The sequence below is a fragment of the Colossoma macropomum genome, unplaced genomic scaffold (assembly GCF_904425465.1).
Source record: "Colossoma macropomum unplaced genomic scaffold, Colossoma_macropomum, whole genome shotgun sequence".
Classification (NCBI taxonomy): domain Eukaryota; kingdom Metazoa; phylum Chordata; class Actinopteri; order Characiformes; family Serrasalmidae; genus Colossoma; species Colossoma macropomum.
Window position 1 is genome coordinate 35592392 of NW_023494798.1, and position 23117 is coordinate 35615508.

Consider the following 23117-nt stretch of genomic DNA (forward strand, 5'->3'; position numbering starts at 1 on the left):
CTGTGGTCATTCTGGTCTGAGTTGTTGGTGTTTATCCTCCCGCAGGGCTGTATCTGTAGTAACGGTGATGAGTCGAGCTCCATCAGAGCACAGAGTTACAGCTCACCTACCAACATGGCAGAGAGGCGTTCATAACGACATAATCCAATATTATGAATTTCCACTGTTTGCTTTTTCACTGTTACTTTTCAAACCAGTAAAAAAGTCTCACTGTAAAGGTCTAGCAGCTCTGTGCTGATGCTTTGTGTACACTTATCTGTGTAAATTTTCACTGAAATATCTTCCTTGGTATGAAGGTTTTAAATACTGACTTGGCAGCTTTTTGTTCTACACTATAGACAATAATTTTCCTGAACTTAGAAAAGAACAGAAAAATTTGCATCATAAAAGTTACATCAGCAACTGTCCACTGACTTCCATTATAAATGAGCTTCAAGTTAAAGTGGAATACCACTGATTTCCCCAAAGTTCTGCAAAACTAACTGGTTAAGATGTAAACATAGTCATTCAGAGTGGTTTGGTGTGAAACGCTCTGTTCTAGAGAAACTTCAGAATTGTTCACAGTGGTGGTGATAGGAACGAGAGATCCACCTCTAAAAGCTCCCTCACAGAAAGTTCCTACATGAAATGGTTATGAATTCACTGCCTGATGACTGAGACACTGTTTTATGATAGTTTTGAGAAGATTTCAGTCTTAAAATTCATTTATGGTGGAGGGAAACTTATTATTTCAGATTTTCCACTATTTTCCATCATCAACATTCCATATAAACTCAGAAGACTCGTGTAGGTTCACTGGTGGGTCTGGATAGTAAATAAATGTCAATATTTGTGTTGTAGTCATGGCGACCCCTGGTTCCTATCACCACCACTGTAAACAAATCTGAACCACTTCACACCAAACCACTCTGAATCACTTTGTTTATTACTTTTTATTTTTTAAAAATCGGTGGAGTTCCCCTTTAAGTTGTCCGTGTATCTGTGGCTCTGCTGAGCTTATTAAAGCTCACCTTCTGGATCCAGTAGCTTGGCGAGTCCTAGACTCTGCTCGGCGATGTTGAAGGCTTGCTGGAGGTTGTGTGTGGCGTTCGATCTGGTCAGCTTATGAAACTCGATCAGATCAGGCCTGAGAAACCAAGCACAGTCATTGAAGTCAGTAGCTGTTACAGGAACAGAGAGAAAGAGAGGAAAGTGCGCATACACGTCCATCCTGACCTGTGACGGTGAATAAGTGCATTGAAAGCCAGTCCATCCCTCCAGCATGTGGTGAAATTATGAATATTAACCTCAGGATACCTGCAAAAACAAACAGAGGTAAATAACATAACACAAATTAAAGAGTCCATATCATTTAAAACTGAATCTTCCTTGCTTGTTTGAAATAAAGAGTTTGTGTGTATATATATACATATATATATTAATATATATATATATATATATATATATATATATATATATATGTTTTTGAATGAGGCACAACACAGGCTAGCCAATCAGAACAGAGCTGATTCACTTATATCAGTCTTAAACGCACAGTAACAAAATAAAAATGGCCATGTAAAAATTAACTATGACTGTTTTTGGTACATAAAACAACACAAATGTCATAAGTGGACCTCAGGGAGATGCTACTATATATGCTATTACATAATATTTCCATTTTCAGACATTACTGACACTTTATCTGCGAGATTTCTGCTGATACAGACAAATCTGAGGAACCGTAACAGGCCCATTTCATGGAATTTTTTTTTGTTTTATTACTTTTTTAAAGAAAACAGTTTGATAGAGTATGTAAACATGGTTGAAGTTTAAAATGTATTAATATTGTCCTAGTCCATACAGTCCACATATGGAAACTAAGCTGTATTTATTGTTTTTTGTGATGTCAAAATGAACACATTTACACATTTACACCGACCAGGAATAACATTCTGACCACCTCCTTGTTTCTACACTCATTGTCCATTTTATCAGCTCCACTTACTATATAGGTGCACTTTGTAGTTCTACAATTACTGGTCTGGATCAGTGGATCAGACACAGCAGCGGATCAGACACAGCAGTGCTGCTGGAGTTTTTAAACAAAAGGGGGCTAACAAAGTATGCAGAGAAACAGATGGACTACAGTCTGTAACTGTAGAACTACAAAGTGCACCTATATAGTAAGTGGAGCTGATAAAATGGACAATGAGCGTAGAAACAAGGAGGTGGTCAGAATGTTATGCCTGATCGGTGTATATCTGCCTATTCAGCCTAAAGCAGTTTAGCCCCACCCTTTTACGCCATGGTTATAAGGAGTGTTTCAGCCTAAACTGATTTCCAATTAAAGCTCATCACAGAGCAGCCAATGAGAACAGAGCTCATTTACATAGATCAGTCTTAAAGGTGCAGTATGGAATGAAGAGAGGTTGGAAGATGGTCATGAAGAAAAAAATAATGACAATATTTTGTAATGTCTGAGAATGGAAATAGTATGTAATAGCATACATAGCAGCATCTCCCTGAGGTCCACTTATGACATTTGTGCTGTTCCCTCACTGATCCCTTTCTCTGCCACTATACACCCTTTAACTGCTGCTGCACTCAGAACTTTAACTTTAGACCCGTACTTTGCAATGTAAAGGTTTACAGGTATGACTGTGTGTGTGTGTGTGTGTGCGTGTGTGAGTGAGTGCTGGTAGTGCTTTTATTTTATTTTTATTTATTTTTATTTTTAATTAAATTATTTATTTGTAATTTATTTTTATTTATTTATTTTTTAGTTTTTATTCTATTTTTTCATTTTATTTATTTTATTTTTTTTTAAAATTTTATTCACTATATGTAAATGTCTGTCTGGTACTGTGGTACTGTGCACTGTAAGCTCCTGTAACCAAAACCAAATTCCTTGTGTAAGCAAACCTGGCCAATAAAGCTTGATTCTGATTCTGTTTTTGATTAATTAAACCACACAATGTTATAAGCGGAGCTCAAGGGTTAAAAAACATAATCACTAGAAAGATGGACCATATGGGTCCTTTAATATCTGACAATATAAGCCAAACACAGACCGGTCAGGCTGATTCTGTGGTTCCTACCTACAGGCATAGTGAGGTTATAGAACGGTTAGTGGGCAGTTAAAAGGTCATGAGTCTCACCCTGCTGTTTTCATCTGGCACCAAAGCAGCAGAGCATCCTTGGCTGAACGCGTCTCCCTGTTGTCCTCTGTCTCGATCTTAATCACTTGGATCTGTCAGACAGAATCAGCAGAAGGTCATTAGACTCATAACAATAATGAAGTCTCTTCAACAGTTAAAAACCCAGCAGAACATCCTAAGTGCCTCGATTTACGATCAGTGTTACGTTCTGTGCCAAGCAGAAGCCAGAACTGTGAAGCAGAACAGACTTCATACTTTAACGGTACGTGTCCACCTGTAACTTTGTCTCGCTGCATCCCGTTCGTTTCAACAGAGAGCTCTGCTGCCTCGCCGCAGGGCAATGAAGTTCAGCAGATTTTAACTGTATGCAAATGAACACGGCGGCTGCACTGCATGTAGCCAATCAGGCTACAGTAGACTGGCCTTCATCACGAATGCCAAAAAAACCCTTATCTGGTTTTGTACAGAATGGTTGACATCTGGAAGGAGGACATTCATTTGGATGAAGTTTACATGGTTTGCGACAGAAGGCAACGTTTAAATCAGGGGTCTTTAATTAAAATTCAATAAGGTCCAGTTCGAGAAAATATTCTCAAGCAAAGCTCTGGTACATCATAATGTCTAACCTGCATCATGATTCAGTGCCATATACTGTTTACTGAAGTAGCCTAGTAGGTATATCAGCATCTTATACAGTCAACAATCAAATAAAGGACATTTCAGTCATAATATTTTAACAACATTTATTGTCAGTTTTCTCTTTTTAGAGCACGACATGTGAAATAACTTCCCTCTGACTCGCTGTCTTCTCCGACTGCTGTGTCTCGCCTCGTCCCTCCCCTGTGTGTGCATCACTCACAGTGCTCACAGTAATGCACAGATCTGATTGGCTGAGTAGGGTCACGTGTGATATTTACAATGCATGCGATTGGTCTGTGAGTTTCCCGGGACGCTACACCGGCACCGTAAAGGCTAGAAATGACACACCGATTAAAATAGGACCACCCGTCGAAATTAAACAATTCTCCATAGTTTACCGGTTACAGGTCCAGGTCCGCATAGGACAGCGTCTGGGTCCGGACTCGGACCACGGTCCGCCTATTAGTGACCTCTAGTTTAAATCATACAGAGCTCGCTGGTTGCTTGCTAAGCAATAGCTTGCTAGAGACAGTGAGAGAGCTAACTTTCTAGCTTGTGTGGACGACAGATGCATCGTAAAATATTCTAAAAGCATAAAAAGCAAATGTGTGTATTTTAGTCTCAGTTTAAACTGCTGTGCAACAGCAAACAGCGTATCAGCCTGTTTACTGTCCCAGATATGTTCAGCATGGTTCCTTCATTTCCATAACGCAGTGAAAACACCCACCAGTGGTGAACAGAGAGATCCAGTGCAGTGAGCAAACATAGTATGCACTGTAACACTATCAAGACAGTCTGGCGAAAAATCTAATGTACACAGTCCCCCCCCCTCCAAATTTGGTTGGTCAGTCCAGTTTCATGTCTGAAGTTTGCTTCTGTATTTCTGCACAAGAAGTATTTGTAGTAGAAACGTATAGCCCAACAATTAGCATTAGCAAACTATCAGTACGGGGTCAGGAACTACATAATTAAGTCTATTAGAGATTATTGAGTGCTGATTGGTCAGCATTACTGCTACTGAGTGCTGATCGTTTAGTAATACTGCTATTGGTTGGCGAGCGGAGCAGCTCATTGGCCGTTTGCGCTCACTGGCGTCATGACCATAAATACGGTGCCATTTTAAACTCCTGTAACTCGAGTTCAAAAGCTCAAAAAATAAAACAGCGATGATGAAATGTTTTATGCTGCTCAGTGTTCAGGAAATGAATTAATTATTTTATATTAAAAATGTTTAAACATTTATAAACTATAATTTTGCTCAATTGCTCCATATTAACTCATTCATTTTGGAGTCGCTCTGGAGCGCCCTCTAGTGTCTGACAAACCCAAAAGACACGGCACAGTGGGACTTCTCCTCTGGCTCCAGCACTAAACCTAATGTTCTGGATGATGGGGTGAAAACTGTGTAAGTTAGATTTGTCACCAAACTATCGCTTTAAAGGAGACAGAGAAACCATAACTACTGCGGTTCACCAGGATAATGATAACTATTCATGACACAACTGTACATGCGACTGAAAATACAGCACAACTGTTGTACCCAGCAGACTGAGAGCTCTCAGAGTGACAGCGCTGACTCTACTGGACTTTTCTGGTGATGTGTGAGGTGTAATGGGTGTTTGCGTAAAGCAGCCCGGAGCTTTAGGGCAGTGCCAGCCTCACTGCTGTCTCTGTGAGCATGTGCCAGTCTGGATGGAGCTCAGTAAAGTCCTTCTGACTGAACTCAACACTTCAGTTCCTCTCTGACAGCCATTGGCTCAATCACATCACTCTGATATGATGCAGTCTTATGAGCGGCGTGAAGGGGATTCACTGCAACCGCCAACAAACATTCATACACAACAACATCAGAAGTCAGAGAGGAACCTTCAGGGCCTTCTGGGTCTTCAGAGAAGGCCTAATGATTTCTGGCAGCTGAAAAATGCATATCTGTAATTTTTATTCCTTTTTTTTCAACCGAATCATTCTTGTAATTAAATTCTGAAAATATTACAGCACAGCTCTTGTTTCATTGTTATGTTTTAGACGGAAACAAAAGGGTTAAATTCTTGAAATTTCCAGCAGAAAATTGTCCGATCAGGATTGTTTTCTCTGTGGTATGCAGGCAGATAAATCTCAGTGAGCTCTCCTATTGGTTAGGACTTCAGTAGCTGAAGAGAAGTCCTCACATGTTAGATTAACTATCAGCATAGTAGAGGAAATCAACCAATCATGCTGAGCAGAACCAATTTCATCAGAAAAAATGTCTTCTGGAAGTTCTAGATACGTCTCTGACCGTGAATATGAGTGACGCAAGTTAAAAAAAAACACAATGTATTTTGAAAGCTTCAATTTAGCTGAGTGCTAACAAACTACTAGAGTTCCATAGTGAAGCTATCAGAAGGTAGCTCTATCATAGGGGTGTAGCCCATAGATCTACCTGCCTAGATGAACGTTGGGTCCAGCCAGGCACATCAACGGCGCCACCATTTTAGGGCGGTCAGCATCGCTGCTGGACTGCATTCAGTACCATTACAGAGCGGCAGTTTAAGAAAGATACTGTCCGAAATTACACTATTTCAGGAATATCACACTCAGAAAGTGGGATAGGATTATATAACGGAGAGATCCACACTCATGTTTGTGTGATGTTTATATGGCCGTGTGGTTGGTGAACCACAAAGAACCTGTTGGTTTGATTGATTTTTTCTGGTTTTATATTAATCTTATTTCATTTAATAGGATCTTAACTTGATGTAGTAGTTTCATGTTTATTTACAATGACTGTTTTGTTGCTAGATAAAATCTGTGTAGATATTCATGATAGAGTAGCGCCTTCTTACATATAGCTGAAGTCAGTTTCTTATTTGCCCGTTTCTTGTTCGAATTTTCCCGTTCCACCTTAAATGGTGCAGCTTCAGGCACCAGAAAGTGACTACTACACCATTTAAGTTGGAACGGGAAAACTCGAACAAGAAGCTGGCAAAGTCAACTTCAGCTCTGTCCTTCTTACTGTGTTTTGGGGGGTTTATTTTATTTCTATGTGTATTAATATTAGAAGTAATTCACTGATGGATTTGCTAATGTGTCTGATTGTGTTTCTTACGCTTTTAATGTCAGGTGCAGACTGAATACTTTCCTGCTGCTCCAGAAAGCTAACCAGCACCACCACAGCTATTAAACAGAAATAAAAGCTACCGAGAGCAGATCCGTGCAGCCTAGATTAATCTGTGTCTGAGGATTATAACAAAACAGATTTGGTGAAAATCGGTTGAGTAATAAGGAAGTTGTGCTGATTTAATCATTAGGAACTCATCATTTCTCAGTACACATGTACTTGTTTACAAGCAGATCTTGACCTCTCCAACATGGCGGACGCGCAGACATATTGCCTCCAATAGAGAACAGCAGAAAACGTGGCATGTCGTCAAATAAAGAACCCCCCATAACTGTGTTACCAGACGAACTAGGACTCTGTCATCTCTCTGTGTGAAATGTTGTTGAGCTGCTAGTGAGCAATGAGGGGTGAAAGGGGAGGAGTGAGACCCCCTGCTGTGAAAAACAATTCACACCTCTCCACAAAGACAGTCATGCCAAGATAAAATGGACAACTTTCTTCATATTCCATACCAATTTCCATACAAATATATTTCATTGATGTTACTGAGGAAAAAATCCACAGCGTAACTGAAGGAGCTCCAAAACAGCCGGAAACTGCATTAACTTTACGGCTCCTCTAAAAAGGGGTTAAACTATGACGAAAATGACATTGTAGATGTGATAATTATAAGATATCATTGCTGTCTGATCTAAACTCTGCATTTCTTATTTTTTGTATGTTTTCTTTACACTGTTAAAAAAAGGCAACTGTCTTTTAGACTTTGAATATTTCAAAATAGTCCATTTATTCAGATTTTCCACTATTTTTCCATCAACATCAACTCAGAAGACTCGTGTAGGTTCACTGGTGGTTCTGGATAGTAAATAAAATGTCTATATTTGTGTTGTAGTCATGGCGACCCCTGGTTCCTATCACCACCACTGTAAAGACATCTGAACCATTTCACACCAAACCGCTCTCAATCAGTCTGTTTACGTCACAACTACTAAATTATGTGGGACTTTTTGAAAAATTGGTGGAATTACCCTTTAAAACCTCAACATGGTGGTTTGAGGTGAGTGTTTGATGATTTAGGAATGTAGTTAACACCACATTAATGGGTGAGATAGAAGCATCCATTTCTTGTTACTTACTATATTAGCCTTGTAGCTCCAGCGCAAAACCTAAAGTCTTTTCCGCTTTGTGAATATTTCACGATGAGCGGACCTACAGAAATGGTCCAAAATGAATCTAATTACATTAACTTACATTAAAGGTTACGTACGTGTTTCTTCTGAAAAAGTTACCTTTTTCTGAAAAGTTACCACTTTGGAGGTTTCGTTTTGAATGTGCCGATTACTAAAGAAGGTTAATGCTGGGTGTATAGGCCTATATATACACAATGTGAGGCCTAAAGTGATAGTTTAGTAAAAAAAAATCTAATTTACCCAGCCACCCAATCCCTCTTACACTGTAATCCCGCACTGTGTTTTAACTCAAATAAATTAAGTCTGTTGTACATAAAACTCAGTATATCCCACACATTGGTCAACAATTTTAAGTTAGGGGAATGTTTTTGATGATTTTGTACACTCAAATGGCATTTTTGAGTTGAATTAACTTATTGCTATTTAGTTTAGTCTGTTGCTGTCGCAACTTTGAAACCCCACATTCAAAAAATGACATTTCTGTTGGTTTTAATTGTTTCTTTCTCATTAAAGTTGCTGAACAAATGTTGAAACTGAGCGAAGCTAAGTAAGCTGTAAAATACAGTTACATGTTTGTTTTGTTAACGAGACCTTGTTAGATAAAACGTATAGCTCCTTCCCACTGGCTCCTGGCTCTGTCTATTTGCATACTGAGTGTTTCTAATGAATAAAAAAAATGAATGAATGAACCTTTTAGCCAACTGTGTCTGAACACATCGGAATTAGACCACTGCATTTAACCCATCCGTGCAGTGAAACACCACATACACACTAGTGAACACACACACACTAGGGGGCAGTGAGCACACTTGCCCGGAGTGGTGGGCAGCCCTATCCATGGCGCCCGGGGAGCAGTTGGGGGTTAGGTGCCTTGCTCAAGGGCACTTCAGTCACGTACTGTCAGCTGAGGGGATTGAGCTGGCAACCTTCCGGTCACAGGGCTGGTTCCCTAAACTCCAGCCCATGACTGCCCCATTCTACCCATTTGTTTTACTCACCGTCGTGTGCTTTCATTCCACCCAGGCTGCCTTTCCTCAGGTGTATGTTTTTATATGTGCTTTACTCAGCTGCCTGATATTGTGTTGTTGGCTAAGAGTGAAGGCTATTGTTCTCTTTGCTGATGAGTTGGGGTTTGTGTTGGTCAGTGACCACGTTCACAGTAAAGGTTAAACCTTCTATGTTTGGCGAATTGGTCAATATCACTTAATTAGAAAAAAAATTATCAATTGCCTAATGAAACATACAGTTAAACTGCAATTTCAAGACGTTAAATTAAAATAATTAGAATTTAGGAGTTGCACAAACATGTGTTTATGTTAGCCTAACGCAAAAATTATAGTTATTCTAACTCAAGTTTTCATTACACATTACTTAAATTTTTTAAGGCAACCGGTTTCCTCAAATTCAAGTAAATTAAACTTATCTGGGCTTACAGTGTACCCCAAATATAGTCATATCAGTCAAGACGTGTTTGCTTCTTTAGTTTTAGCGCTGGAGCTAAGAGGCTAATATCGCTAACAAGTAACGAAAGGTTACAGCCCACCAACTAGCACATTCAGGTGTTCAGTATCTCTAATAGGCTTGATTCTGTGGTTTCTGACACTGTAGGACCTACTGTTATCTATAAACATGGACTAAAATACAGACAAAATTCAGGTTTTTAGCGCTACTGTGTTTAGCCATGCTAACGTACTTCAGTCCATGTTTACAGATAACAGTATCTGTGTGTACATGCAAAGATTTTGGCCAATCTGACTGAATTATTGTCAATTACAGATTAAGGCTGAGGTCTATACATGCTCACTCTACTCAACACTGATGAAAACCTCTGTGTACATGCTCACTACAAGCAATCAGATCCAAAGTTACGCGCACGTGTAGTGAACCACTTAGTGTAGACGTCACACAGACAACCAACATCTCATGAGTCCAGTATTTAATGGATTATTTACAGAATTGCCCACCTCGTTCAATCTGATAGAAATAGTATTCGGAGCGGCCTCAATCGCACCAGCCTATTCACATGGACGTATTCTATTCCGATTAAGCTATTAGTCGGATTCCTAACGGATTACCAGGCTTCATGTAAACATGGCTAGTGTGTCACGCGGCGATAGAAACCACATAATCAAGTCTATTAGAGATTATATAGAGAAGAATTCCAATACATTTCTGCATAATTAAACAGTCGAGACGTAAACAGAGGGGTTCAGAGGGGTTCAGAGCGGTTCAGAGTGGTTTGGTGTGAAACGCTCCGTTCTAGAGAAACTTACCGAGTCAGAACTGTTCACAGTGGTGAACATTTAACACAGTATCTAACATTTAACATGTGACAGGGTGGTCACATTTAAGACTCGCACAAACATGGTAAAAAAGACACACCAAAACACAAAGTACACTGAGAGTACAACCAGATGAGCACTGCTTTCTAATTAAACAGCAGCCCAAAGACTTTATCACATTGAATTTCTCATCATTTAACAAACTATTATCAATATTTTGTAATTTACGATCAACATCAATCAGTATTAACACTTAAATACAGAAATACCGTGTAAAAATCAGAGGTAAAGGTGTGTAACTCGGTCTAATCCACATACAAACAGATCAAAACCATCATAAACAATGTTCACAGACTCCTCAGCAAACCGAGCGTCCACAGCAGACGTGCACGTTTAATTGTTATGAGCTCTATAAGTGCTTGTTTAAGATACTGTAAAAGTGCTGGTACCTCTAATGTCCTCCTCTTTCTCCTCCTTTTTTCTTTCTCTTCGCTCTGCCTCTTTTTGTCTCTTTCTCCTTCATTATGTTTCTCTCTTTTTCCCCTCTATCGCTCTCTCTCTGTCACTGTGCTGCTGCTGCTGCAGTGGTTAGGCCTTACCTGCTGACCGAGCAGAGTGAACTCCAACACAGCGAAGGGGCTGAAGAGAAGGAAAAAGAGAAGGAAAGAAAGAAAGACAAAGGGGAAGGCAAGAGAGAGAGATAAGGAAAGAAAGGGGAGACACAGAGAGAGAGAAGGAGAAGGAAGAGAAGGGAGTAGAGTAGGGAAGAGATAATAAGAGAGAAAGAGAAACTGAGGAAATTGAAAAAGCAAAGGATGGCAAGGGGAAGAAAGACGGGGAGGGACGAGAGAGATAAGAAAAGAAAGAAAGGGGAGAGAGAGAGCTGGAAAAAAAGGAGTAAGAGAGAGAAAATAGAGAGAAGGAAAAATAGAACGACCAAAAAGGAAGAGCGAGAGAACAGTGAAGTAACGCAGAGGGAGAGGAGAAATATAAGTGTAAACAAATGAAACAGAGTAAGGACGAGAGAGAGAGAGAGAAAAGGAGAGAATGAACAAGGGAGAGACAGAGGACAGGAGAAAGGAAACAGTGTGTGTGTGTGTGTGTGTGTGTGTGTGTGTGTGTGTGTGTGTGTGTGTGTCCAGCTGGAGGTCAGCGAGATCTCTCACACACTCTGGTGTCCAGTGACACTCTCTCTCTCTCCTCCTCCCTTTTCCCTCTCAGTCTCCCTCTATCTCTTTCTCTCTACCTTCTCCCTTTCTCTCTCTCCCTTTTCCCTCTCTATCTCTCTCTCTTTCTACTCTTTTCCCTCTCTTTCTCTCTTCCTTTTCCCTCTCTCTCTCTCTCTCTCTCACTCTCTCTTCTCTCTTCCTTCCCTCTTTCTCTCTCTCTTCCTTCCCTCTGTCTCTCTCTCTCTCTCTCTCTTCCCTCTCTCTTACCATTCTCTCTCTCTTCTCTCTTCCTTCCCTCTTTCTCTCTCTCTTTTCCTCCCTCTTTTTCTCTTTCTCTCTTACTGTTCCCTCTCTCTCTCCCTTTTGCCCCTCTCTCTCTTCCTTCCCTCTGTCTCTTTCTCTCTCTCTCTCTCCTCTCTCTTACCATTCCCTCTCTCTCTCTCTCTCTCTCTTCATTCCCTCTTTCTCTCTCTCTCTCTCTTCCTTCCCTCTTTCTCTCTCGTTCTCTCTCTCTCTCTCTCTTCCTTCCCTCTCTCTCTCTCTCTCTCTCGCTCTCTCTCTCTCTCCCTTCCTTCTCTCTGTCTCTCTCTCTCTCTCTCTTCCTTCCCTCTCTCTCTCTCTCTCTCTCTCTCTCTCTTCCTTCCCTCTCTCTCTCTCTCTCTCCCTTCCCTCTCTCTTACCATTCTCTCTCTTCTCTCTTCCTTCCCTCTTTCTCTCTCTCTCTTTTCCTTCCCTCTTTTTCTCTTTCTCTCTTACTGTTCCCTCTCTCTCTCCCTTTTGCCCCTCTCTCTCTTCCTTCCCTCTGTCTCTTTCTCTCTCTCTCCTCTCTCTTACCATTCCCTCTCTCTCTCTCTCTCTTCATTCCCTCTTTCTCTCTCTCTCTCTCTTCCTTCCCTCTTTCTCTCTCGTTCTCTCTCTCTCTCTCTCTTCCTTCCCTCTCTCTCTCTCTCTCTCTCTCTCGCTCTCTCTCTCCCTTCCTTCTCTCTCTCTCTCTCTCTCTCTCTCTCTCTCTCTCTCTCTCTTCCTTCCCTCTCTCTCTCTCTCTCTTACCATTCCCTCTCTCTCTCTCTCTCTCTCTTCATTCCCTCTTTCTCTCTCTCTCTCTCTTCCTTCCCTCTTTCTCTCTCGTTCTCTCTCTCTCTCTCTCTTCCTTCCCTCTCTCTCTCTCTCTCTCTCGCTCTCTCTCTCTCTCCCTTCCTTCTCTCTGTCTCTCTCTCTCTCTCTCTTCCTTCCCTCTCTCTCTCTCTCTCTCTCTCTCTTCCTTCCCTCTCTCTCTCTCTCTCTCCCTTCCCTCTCTCTTACCATTCTCTCTCTTCTCTCTTCCTTCCCTCTTTCTCTCTCTCTCTTTTCCTTCCCTCTTTTTCTCTTTCTCTCTTACTGTTCCCTCTCTCTCTCCCTTTTGCCCCTCTCTCTCTTCCTTCCCTCTGTCTCTTTCTCTCTCTCTCCTCTCTCTTACCATTCCCTCTCTCTCTCTCTCTCTTCATTCCCTCTTTCTCTCTCTCTCTCTCTTCCTTCCCTCTTTCTCTCTCGTTCTCTCTCTCTCTCTCTCTTCCTTCCCTCTCTCTCTCTCTCTCTCTCTCTCGCTCTCTCTCTCCCTTCCTTCTCTCTGTCTCTCTCTCTCTCTCTCTCTCTCTCTCTCTCTCTCTCTCTTCCTTCCCTCTCTCTCTCTCTCTCTCTCTCTCTCTTCCTTCCCTCTCTCTCTCTCTCTCTCTTTCTCCATTTCTTAGAAACGCTCCCCTAATCAATGTTTCTTACATTAGAAAATCACTATAATCGAGAACAGAATCTGTGATTAAACTATAACAATGTTACTAAAGTTTACTAACAGATTTGCTCATCATTCTGCAACAGCAGTCACAAACCAACACATGCCACACAGTGCATTATGGGTATTCCATGTGCAGAACCAGCAGAACAGTCAGCAGAGTTTAGGCCTCTTTTCCACTGTTGAGCCAAATGGTTCTCAGGACTGCACTGTGCCTGCGCAAATCTGTCCTCTCATATAGAGTCTTGATCCTCTAAATGGGTGTTTTTAAGCACTGGATCACTGAAACCAAGCGTACTGCAGTGGGAGGCACTGTACACTTGCGTTAGCTTAGCCTAGCAGGCTACAGTATAAACAATACAACCAGCCACTCCACTTCATTTCCTCAGATTTGAGTCACTTTCATCTAAATTTGTGTCAGTAAAGCTTTGTTAGTCAAACCTGTTCTGTGGTGAGCAGAACTGGCAGCATGTCCGCTAAGCTGATGCTAACCAGCTACTCTCTCCTAGTTATCAACGCCATTTAACAATTAGAAATTAGTGTGAGGTTGAAGCTTTGATGTTTACTGAGTGGTGGATTTAAAATTGTGCATTCTGTGTGTAAATACTGGCATTTTCCACCCAGAAATCCTTTGCTGTTGTGATGTAATGTTGATTTGTGCTGTTGGTCTGTTCATGAAATGTTCACACAAAGTAAAGGACAGCTGGAGTTTATAGTTATAAATGGTGTAAAAAATATATAAACTGAAAAAACAAGGTTTACAAGGTTTTCTTATGACATGTTCTTGTTGGAGATCTGACCACACGATGACCAGGACTACACTGCCACACACACACACACACACGTTAGTAACGTCACACACACTGATGATGCGTCAGGTTTCACTGCCAGAGAGTAAAAACAAAACACACCCTTTAGCTGACCACCCTGTACAGCAGGGTGGGCCGAACAACACGGACAGCAATCCACATCTGATCATCGCAGTACACATATAAATATCCAACTTAAACAACTCAGAACAGATACAGAATCCTTTCACACACAGGAAAGCACACACACACACACACACACACACACACACACACACAGTTGTGGATCACACACACACTGCAGGAGACAGAACGACGGCCGGAGATCAAATAACTCCAGCAGAGTTAAAAACATCTACCATCCAAACCTTCATCCACATCAAACACGAACCCCAGCAAATACAACCACAAGCAGCTCACGCACAGAATCACCCACAATGCAGCAGCTCACGCACAGAATCACCCACAATGCAGCAGCTCACGCACAGAAAAAAAAGCAGACACAAAAAGGTAAACACACACACACATACCGGCAAGGGGGGCGTACCGGGTCGTTATGGTCCCTAACGCCAATGTAACCGTTTTTCACCGTCTCGGAGGACTGAACGTCTGCTCAGCCCTCGCTATCTCAAACACAGCTCATGAGGGTGAACATGAAGCCGTCCCACTGACAGGGAGCTGCAGCGGCAACTTTAAAGAGTAACTCCACCCTAAGACTTTTTCATTAACAGCTGAAATGCTCTGCTCTGTAATAATAAAATATACCAGTCTTGCTTACAATGTAAACACATCTTTCCAAACGGTAAAAATATCATCATCATGGTCAGTTCTGCCTCTGCAGCGCCCCCTCTGGTTCAACTCTGCTATAGAAGCGGACCGAAGTATGAAGACACGTCACAGTAGGGCTGGGCGATTAATCGAAAAGTAATCAAAACCGACATTCAGAACTTCTAACCAACGTAATCTTGCCCACGTCGGTTATTTCGATTTTTTTTTAATTCTGTTAATCCTTTCCCCACTCTGTGTGTTCATGTACTGTCCCCTTAAAACTTACTACCGCGTGTGTAGTCATGTGACTCCACCACGTCCACTCTGGGACACGGAAGCTACGGCTACGTTCACACAGCAGGTAAAAGTGACCCAAATCTGATTTTCTCATCAAATCCGATGTTTTTGTTTGTCTGTCCAGATTATCTTTTAAATGTGATCTGTATCATCAGTCTGAACAGATCAGCTCCTAAACTGACCCACAGAGCAAAAGATCAGAAAGTCACGCTGCTTCACGGCTCATCCAGAGGTAAACAATCACGACCGCCAACGAACGCCAGTCGCTCCCAGAGGATCAGCTTCATCTTCACCAGCATCACAGGAGCCATCATGAAGCTTCACTGACTGACAGCTGGGCTCATCACCCAGAATGTGTTCGAGCCGTAAAAAGGGCGCGGTCACTTCTTTGGTTCGCGTCCTCGGATTCTTTAAACTTTGCTTTCAGACTTTTCTTTGATACTGCAGCCTCGTTCTCCTGCGGCCGTATTCGGCCATTTCCTTCAAAATCTCTTCAAACACGGAGGGTTTTGGACGAGTCTCTTCTAATTTTTGTACAGAAATATCAGCCCAGATGTTTATGAGTCTCAGCAGCGTGAAATTATGACAAATGTCAAGTTGGACTGAAGTAAAAAGTCGCGTAAACTCGATTTACATTAAGATATGCGGAATCGTTCATTAATCATAATCAAGGTAAACATTCAATTAGTCGTGATTTTGATTTGAAGTCATATCGCCCAGCACTACGTCAGTTTCCAAATCAAACAACATTACCCCCCCCGATGACGTCCTACTCGTGCCACACTCATAAATATGAAAGCACAGGAGCCGAGAGTGAGGAGATAACCACACTCACGCACTGAGCTAAACACCCTCAGCACTTCCTCACAAGACTGCGATATGCCAGCTGTCTGTACCAACTATAAACAACCTAATTAATCTGAGCAGTTTGTAATAAAGATGTTGGACTGATTAAGTGAGGATTCTTGCGAGTCTCCATAAAGCTGCCGGTGTTGCATCCGATTCAGGTTTCTCTTCACAACTCAAAATCTTGGGTGCGACTCACTGAACAGAAATCAACAGCAAGCAACACTGGAACTACGGAAAGTGAAACGGTTCAAGAAAGGTTAACGTTAAATGGTCATTGTTACTGACTGTGTCAACCTTTCGTCCGTATAGCCTTTCTTGAATTTTTTCCCGCTTTCTGTAGATCCAGTGCTGCTTGGCGCTGACTTCTGTTCAGTGAGTGCGGCACCGAGGGATCTATTTATGAAGGGGAACGTGGATTTGAGTGAGAACTGAATCAGATGTAACACTGATAAGTGCCGATAACTGACCGGTGACTCGAGTTATATTGAATATGGACCTGCTGGCTGTGGCGGTTACAGGGAATGTTCTACTGTTCGGCGCCTCTGCCGCTCACTGCTAATCATTTTATGGCGCTACATTAACTCTTCAGCGGTTTGAGTCAGTGGCTCATACTGTTAATGCTCAAGAAGCACTGCCTAATCAGAAACTCCTTCCCTCGTTGAAGATGGGGATGGTAGTAGAGAAAAATTGTCAACCTCGTAAGACTTTCAGTCACAAAAGTGCCGTTTGATTCTGTCTCTCTCCATATTGTCTGGTAGCTACGTACGCTAGCTCTAAAAACACAGCAGCCCAGCCCACCCGGTTTCCCTCACAGCCCCACCTCCAAACCCGAACATCACTGCAGTGCCCCTCCCAGCGTGCCCCACCCATTTTTGGGCATTTTTCAAAGTTGAGCTGGGGGTGGAGTTCGCTGAAAATAGGGGGTGCAGTTACTCTTTAAAACAGGAACTGCCTACTGTGTAATGTTAGTCAGCAGCAGTAAAATGCAGAAGGTTCTACTCCTCAATATGACGAAGTTTATTCCTTCATTCCCATTTTTCTCTGCTCATCATCAGCTGAGAAGCCATCAAAACTGAATGCTCAAGCTGAAGCACTTGGGTACACTGCAAAAGCTCTTATGCTTGGACTCGACAGTCATTGTTGTTGATGTTGTTTTAGTGGAAGCAGCGTAACCCTGAAACAAGAACTACCCAAGAAAAAGCACGGAAATGTGAAAAAGGCCAGTCATCAGATCTCCTCAGTTGTTATTACGTTTCCACCAGAGATTTTGCCAAATCTCCAAAACTTACAGGTCAAAATTTATTTATATGCTGTTTTTTTACAATAGGTGTTGTCACAAAGCAGCTTTACAGAGAACCCAGGTCCGAGCCCCAGTGAGCATCGCCAAGGGTGACAGAGGTAAGAAAAACTCCCTAAGAGCAAGAGGAAGAAACCTTAAGAGGAACCAAGACTCAAAAGGAGAACCCTGGTCCACACCGGACAGCAAAACAGCAACACAACGAGGGCAATAAGAACAGAGGATACCAGAGCGCAGCTTTAACATTAACTCAACTCAAAACCCAAACCTGAACCTAAGCCTGACGCTAAACCGGTTCTAAGCCTAACTTTAACCTTGATACTGTTGAGCCGAATTCGCTAATGTGTTCATACCTGGAAGCGCAGGATGATAGTCCAGATGAGGCCGAGGGTGAGGCGGTGGTTGCCGTCGACGATATCGTGCGACCCGACGTTCTCTAGATGAACCCTCTGCTCTTTGAGGAACTGCAGAGCCTTATCAACGTTCTCCAGGCAGTGGATCCGCATCCGGCCTCGTGTTGGTCGAGGCTTAGAAAGAAAAAATAAATAGTTTAAAAATCAAAACTACATCCAATAAAAGGAGGCCACTTAAAGCAATAGTTCTGAAAACAAATTTACTCAATCAGCCAAGAAATATTTACCATCTTAAGTTTCTTATTTTAGGTTCGTAGTGCTACAAGGCTAATGCAGCTAACAATGCGTACACCCTACCAATTAGCATGGTTCTAAATGTATACCTAAATCAATACTCACTTACCTCAAACAATATGGAGTTTTTAGTAATCTCTAATAGACTAATGTAGTTTCGCACACTGTACTGCACACTGTTATCCAGGGTTGTCTCAATTAAAATTGATTACTCAACAAAAAAAAACAATTAATACATTATTAATGAATCGGCTTATTGATTAGATCTCATTTGAATGATACATATGGTATCTGCAGGTCATCGTCTATGTCTAGGGTAAAAGGAAATACTGAATATTCTATATATTATTTTCACTAAACTATTCTTTAAAGTCCTCCATGCTATGTGTATGTGAGTTAAAACAGCTATAACTGACCAGCAATTCCCCAGAGAGAACCTCCAGCAGTCTAGTGAGCATGTAGCCGTCCCTCAGATCGTTGTAAAGGTCAGAGATGCGACAGGACACGCGGGCCAGGTGAGCATTCACCCACTTAGTAAATGTTTTCTTCTGTACTGCATCTCTCTCATCTGGAGGACAGACAGGAAGAAAACATATCAGATATCCGTCATGCACAAACATACAAACACTGCAGAGTGCAGGTTATAGGGTGTACTTCCACTAACTGGCCCCTTTATTAGAAACACCTACCCTCTATTTGTGCTCACTGGCCACTTTATTAGAAACATCTACCCTCTATTTCTACTCACGGGCCACTTTATTAAAAACAAAAAAATATCCCCAAAAAAATATCCAGACAAGAGCACTGATGAAGAACTAGAGGATGACTAACACAATCTGTACATCAACAGATGAGCTACAGCCTCTAACTGTACACCAGCAAGGTAGAGCTATAAGAGAGGGGTTTCTGATAAAGTGGCCAGAGAACGTGTGTCGGTGTGTATTTCTCTTCGTACCTGCTAGCGCTTTAATGCGAGAGCACTCAAAGAGTTTGGAGCTGGTGGTCTCAGTTTCCCAGAATCCTGTGCTGGCGGGCCGGTTGTTGTTGTTTAGTTGTCTCTGGGCCTCAGCGTTGTCCAGGTCAGTGGAGGCACTGGCCATCGCGCCTGCTTCCCCAAACTAGCCTGTACACAACAAACAGCATTCAGTCTACAGCCCCGGCCATTCAGTCTGCCGAGTTTTAGCCCCGCCCATGCAGTCTACAGCAGTTTGGTCCCACCCATTCAGTCTACAGAGTTTTAGCCACATCCATTCAGCCTACAGCAGTTTAGCCCCACCCATTCAGCATACAGCGATTTAGCCCTGCCCAGTTAGCATACAGTGTATTAGCCCCACCCATTCGGCCTACAGCAGTTTAGCCCCACCCATTCAGTCTACAGCAATTTGGCCCCACCCATTCAGCCTACAGCAGTTTAGCCCCACCCATTCAGTCTACAGCAGTTTAGCCCCACCCATTCAGCCTACAGCAGTTTAGCCCCACCCAATCAGCTTATGGTACCTACCCACTCGCCCCACTGGAAAATGGTCGTGTAAAAATGAATTATTGCCGACATTTCTGAAGTGATAAAAATGTGCTGTTTGAAATGTATGAACTAAACATGCAGGTCAGTTTACATCTTTCACTAAAGCATGTTAAACGCAGCCTCATTCAGGACTTTACAGTCAAACTAGACGCTCTCACTGCCCCACTTTCTCTCTGACTGATGTACAGTATGATGGGGAAAAGTCTTTTACCCACTCGCAGCACAACTGGGTCACACTTACCTTCCACCTCCTCCAGCAGAGAGAGAGCCTGAGTGTAAATTATGGACTGAGGAGTGAACAGTGTGTTTATATGTCACTAGAAGGCTCACATATACGACCCTTACGTTTGAAGTACTCACTTAAATATCTACAGGACCGCTGATGTTCACATTCACGATACTGACAACTTAGTATAACTTACAGTAGGAAAAATGTAAATAAATACAGACAGCAATGATTTACACATCTTTTTTTATCTGCATTAAACTAGAAACAGCACAAACACCCCCCCCCCAAACCTTGATAGATGATGGATTTTGAACTAAGCCTGAGTGATGTTTAAAAATAATTAGCACAATATTTTCTATTTAAAATATCATGATTATCGAGTTTAACATTAACTGTTTTAATCTTTAATAAAACTGCATAATAAATAATATAAAATTTAGTAATCCAACATCTTTTGAAAACTACTTGAAAACAACTGTCTTTATAATAAACATTAACACAAAGACGTGCATTCAGGAGCTTCTTCTGGTGTGGTTCATGGCGACTTGCGTGTTAATAGCGCTTCCTGCTGGAGAAACGTCAGACTGCAAGCGGTTTCCAGAGCCATGTTCACGCGCGTTAAATATTAAAAAACAGCCATTTTCTGTCATTACAGCAGAGTATTCATAATTCAGCTAATCACCAGGACACTCAACCTGTACAGAAAATACTGCATATTTTACTCAATAAATAACACACAGCAGAGAATTTACTCTGCCATCGCCTTTTAAAGGCCCCATTATAAATCAGTGTTTTAATAGCAAAAGTAACTCAAATAAACACCGTGTGCACATATGAAGAGCTCAAATGCAATGACAGATATCTTCATTTTAATGAAATTTGAAGTTTTTTTTTAATTGTGCATTCTAGGTAATATCAATTAAACTGCAGTTGTATTGTTTTGATTAAGTAAAAAAGCTCAATAAATAATAAATAATACAAATTAAACTTCATTGAATCTTTCTTAGTTAAATTTTGTTTTTTGGCAAAAGCACATAACTCCAATGGTCATTTCATGTTTCAGAGTTAAACAAAGTTGTTTAATAGACACGAGTTTCTCTTAAGGTCAACATTTAACATCTTCACCATAAAACAACCAGGAGCTGAAAACTGAACACAAACAGCCATTAATGATCAACATTAATCATCTATAAGTTCAGAGCTCTGAAAATCCTGAGGCTGAAATTGTGTCTTTTCCACCTAAATATTGGTTTCTGTGTATGAATTGTCTCTCATGGCTGAATCCAGAGTGGTTCTCTGTGAGGCTCACTGAGCTCTGTTTAGATGCAGTAGCCGATTTCCGATTACATCACTCTATCGCCCAGCCCTATTTTCAACTTAACACTGGTAACAATCTGGATGGTACTTTTCTTTTTTGGCCCACAACGTCCATTATTTCTAAAAATAATCTGAATGGTTTACTCGTCAGACCAAAATGTACATTTTCACTTTGAATCAGTCCATTTCAGAAGAGCTTCCGCCCAGAGAAGTCGGCGGTGTTTCTTGATGTTGATGATGTATGGATTCTGTTTTGTGTAGTAGAGTCTTAACTTGCATTTACAGAAACAGCAACTGTGTTTAAGGTTAAGGGTTTTCTAAAAGTATTTTTGAACTCAGAAGCACGTTGATTTTTAATGCAGTGCCCTCTGAGGGTTCAAAGGTCACAGGCATTCAGTTGTGGTTTAAAGTCTTTTCCTTTACGCATAGAGAGTCTTTAATAATGATATGGACTGTAGATGCTGAAATCCCGAAATTCCTTGCAATCGTGTGTTGAGAAAAAGTGGCGACTGAGCCTTTTATGATGCTGCTTTTATACCCAATCATGACAGAGTCACTTGTTAGCTGTTAATCTGTTTACCTGTGGGAAGTTCCAGAACAGTTTTTGATCACTCCACAAACTTCCCAGTCTTACACTAACCCTGTCCCGAATTTTTTGAATGTGCTGCAGGCAATGGAAAAAAAAACTCACTAGTTAACAATTATTTTCATAGCAAATAGTGTAAAATGCTAACTGGGGAGTGGCTGCGCCAAATCTGGCAACCATGATGAGGCTGTTGGCGCTGTTAGCAAGTGCACGCTTAAAGAATCCAAAACAAATACATAAATAATAAAACATTTTTATTGTTATTATTATTATTATTATTATTATTATTAACACAGTTGTATCACCACCTTTAGGTTTAATGCTGCATTTTCATCATCAAATCACATTATTATTACTATCATTTATTAATATGAGTGGCCAGTTCAGTTCTGTAAAACTGCTGCTGTAATAGGAAAAATCTAAAACACTGCGGATGATTTCTCCTCAGACTGACGCCTCGTGCTTTCTTCACTGTTCCTCTCATCCTGAACGAGCGCTTTTCTTCTCCTCTCTCATTTCTCTGATCATTGTGATGAGAGAAAAGAGCATGTACCCTCCCCCCAAAATCCAAAATACTCCAGCACCCATCCCCCACCATCCCCCATCACACAGACCTGCCCCTCCAAAAGACCACCAACACAAACACTGCATTCTGGGCTGTACAATACATCAGATGCAGGAAATATTCTAATTAGTGTAAACAAAAGACGTAATTTTGGTTTACATTTTGCATTATTTCCATTATTAACAATAGGTTCTGATTTTTAAAAAGTTTTTATCCTATTCACAACTAATCTAGTGTGTACTGTGAGTGAGCTGCATTAGCGCATGTACAGTTTGAACAGCACCACTGTTTTTTTTTGAGTAAAAATATGTTCACACACACATATATTTATATATATATAAATATGTTCACACACACACACACACACTGGACATAACATTGCAGCACATCTGTCTCCTTATCTGATATAATATTACAGCACATCTGTCTCCTTACTGGACATAACATTACAGCACATCTGTTTACTTACTGGACATAAGATTACAGTACATCTGTCTCCTTATTGGACATAACATTGCAGCACATCTGTCTCCATATCTGACTCAACATTACAGCACATCTGTCTCCATATTGGACATAACATTACAGCACATCTGTCTCCATATTGGACATAACATTGCAGCACATCTGTCTCCATATCTGACACAACATTACAGCACATCTGTTTCCTTATAGGACATAACATTGCAGCACATCTGTCTCCTTATCTGGTATAATGTCACAGCACATCTGTCTCCTTATCTGATTTAATGTCACAGCACCTCTGTCTCCTTATTGAACAAACGTTACACCACATCTGTCTCCTTACCTGACATAACATTACAGCACATCTGTCTTCATATCTGATGCAACATTACAGCACATCTGTCGCTCACATCTTTGGGACATCTATTATAACAAAGGGATGTATAAACATGCAAAAACTTTTTGTTACAAACTGAGAGCTGGA

General features: G+C 41.3%; 1 protein-coding gene across 1 annotated transcript in view; it reads right to left on the reverse strand.

The window, feature by feature from the left end:
* The window catches only part of LOC118817988 (spectrin beta chain, non-erythrocytic 4-like), a 109419-nt gene extending 90279 nt beyond the window's left edge, over positions 1-19140 (reverse strand). The window contains exons 1-6 of the mRNA XM_036585063.1: positions 18905-19140; positions 18366-18517; positions 17656-17829; positions 3141-3232; positions 1216-1296; positions 1011-1126 (exon numbers count right to left, since the gene is read on the reverse strand). Coding sequence (XP_036440956.1) covers positions 1011-1126; positions 1216-1296; positions 3141-3232; positions 17656-17829; positions 18366-18517; positions 18905-19049 — 760 coding nt within the window. The 5' untranslated portion in view covers positions 19050-19140. The remainder of the gene's footprint in view (positions 1-1010; positions 1127-1215; positions 1297-3140; positions 3233-17655; positions 17830-18365; positions 18518-18904) is intronic.
* Positions 19141-23117: the final 3977 nt, after the last annotated feature.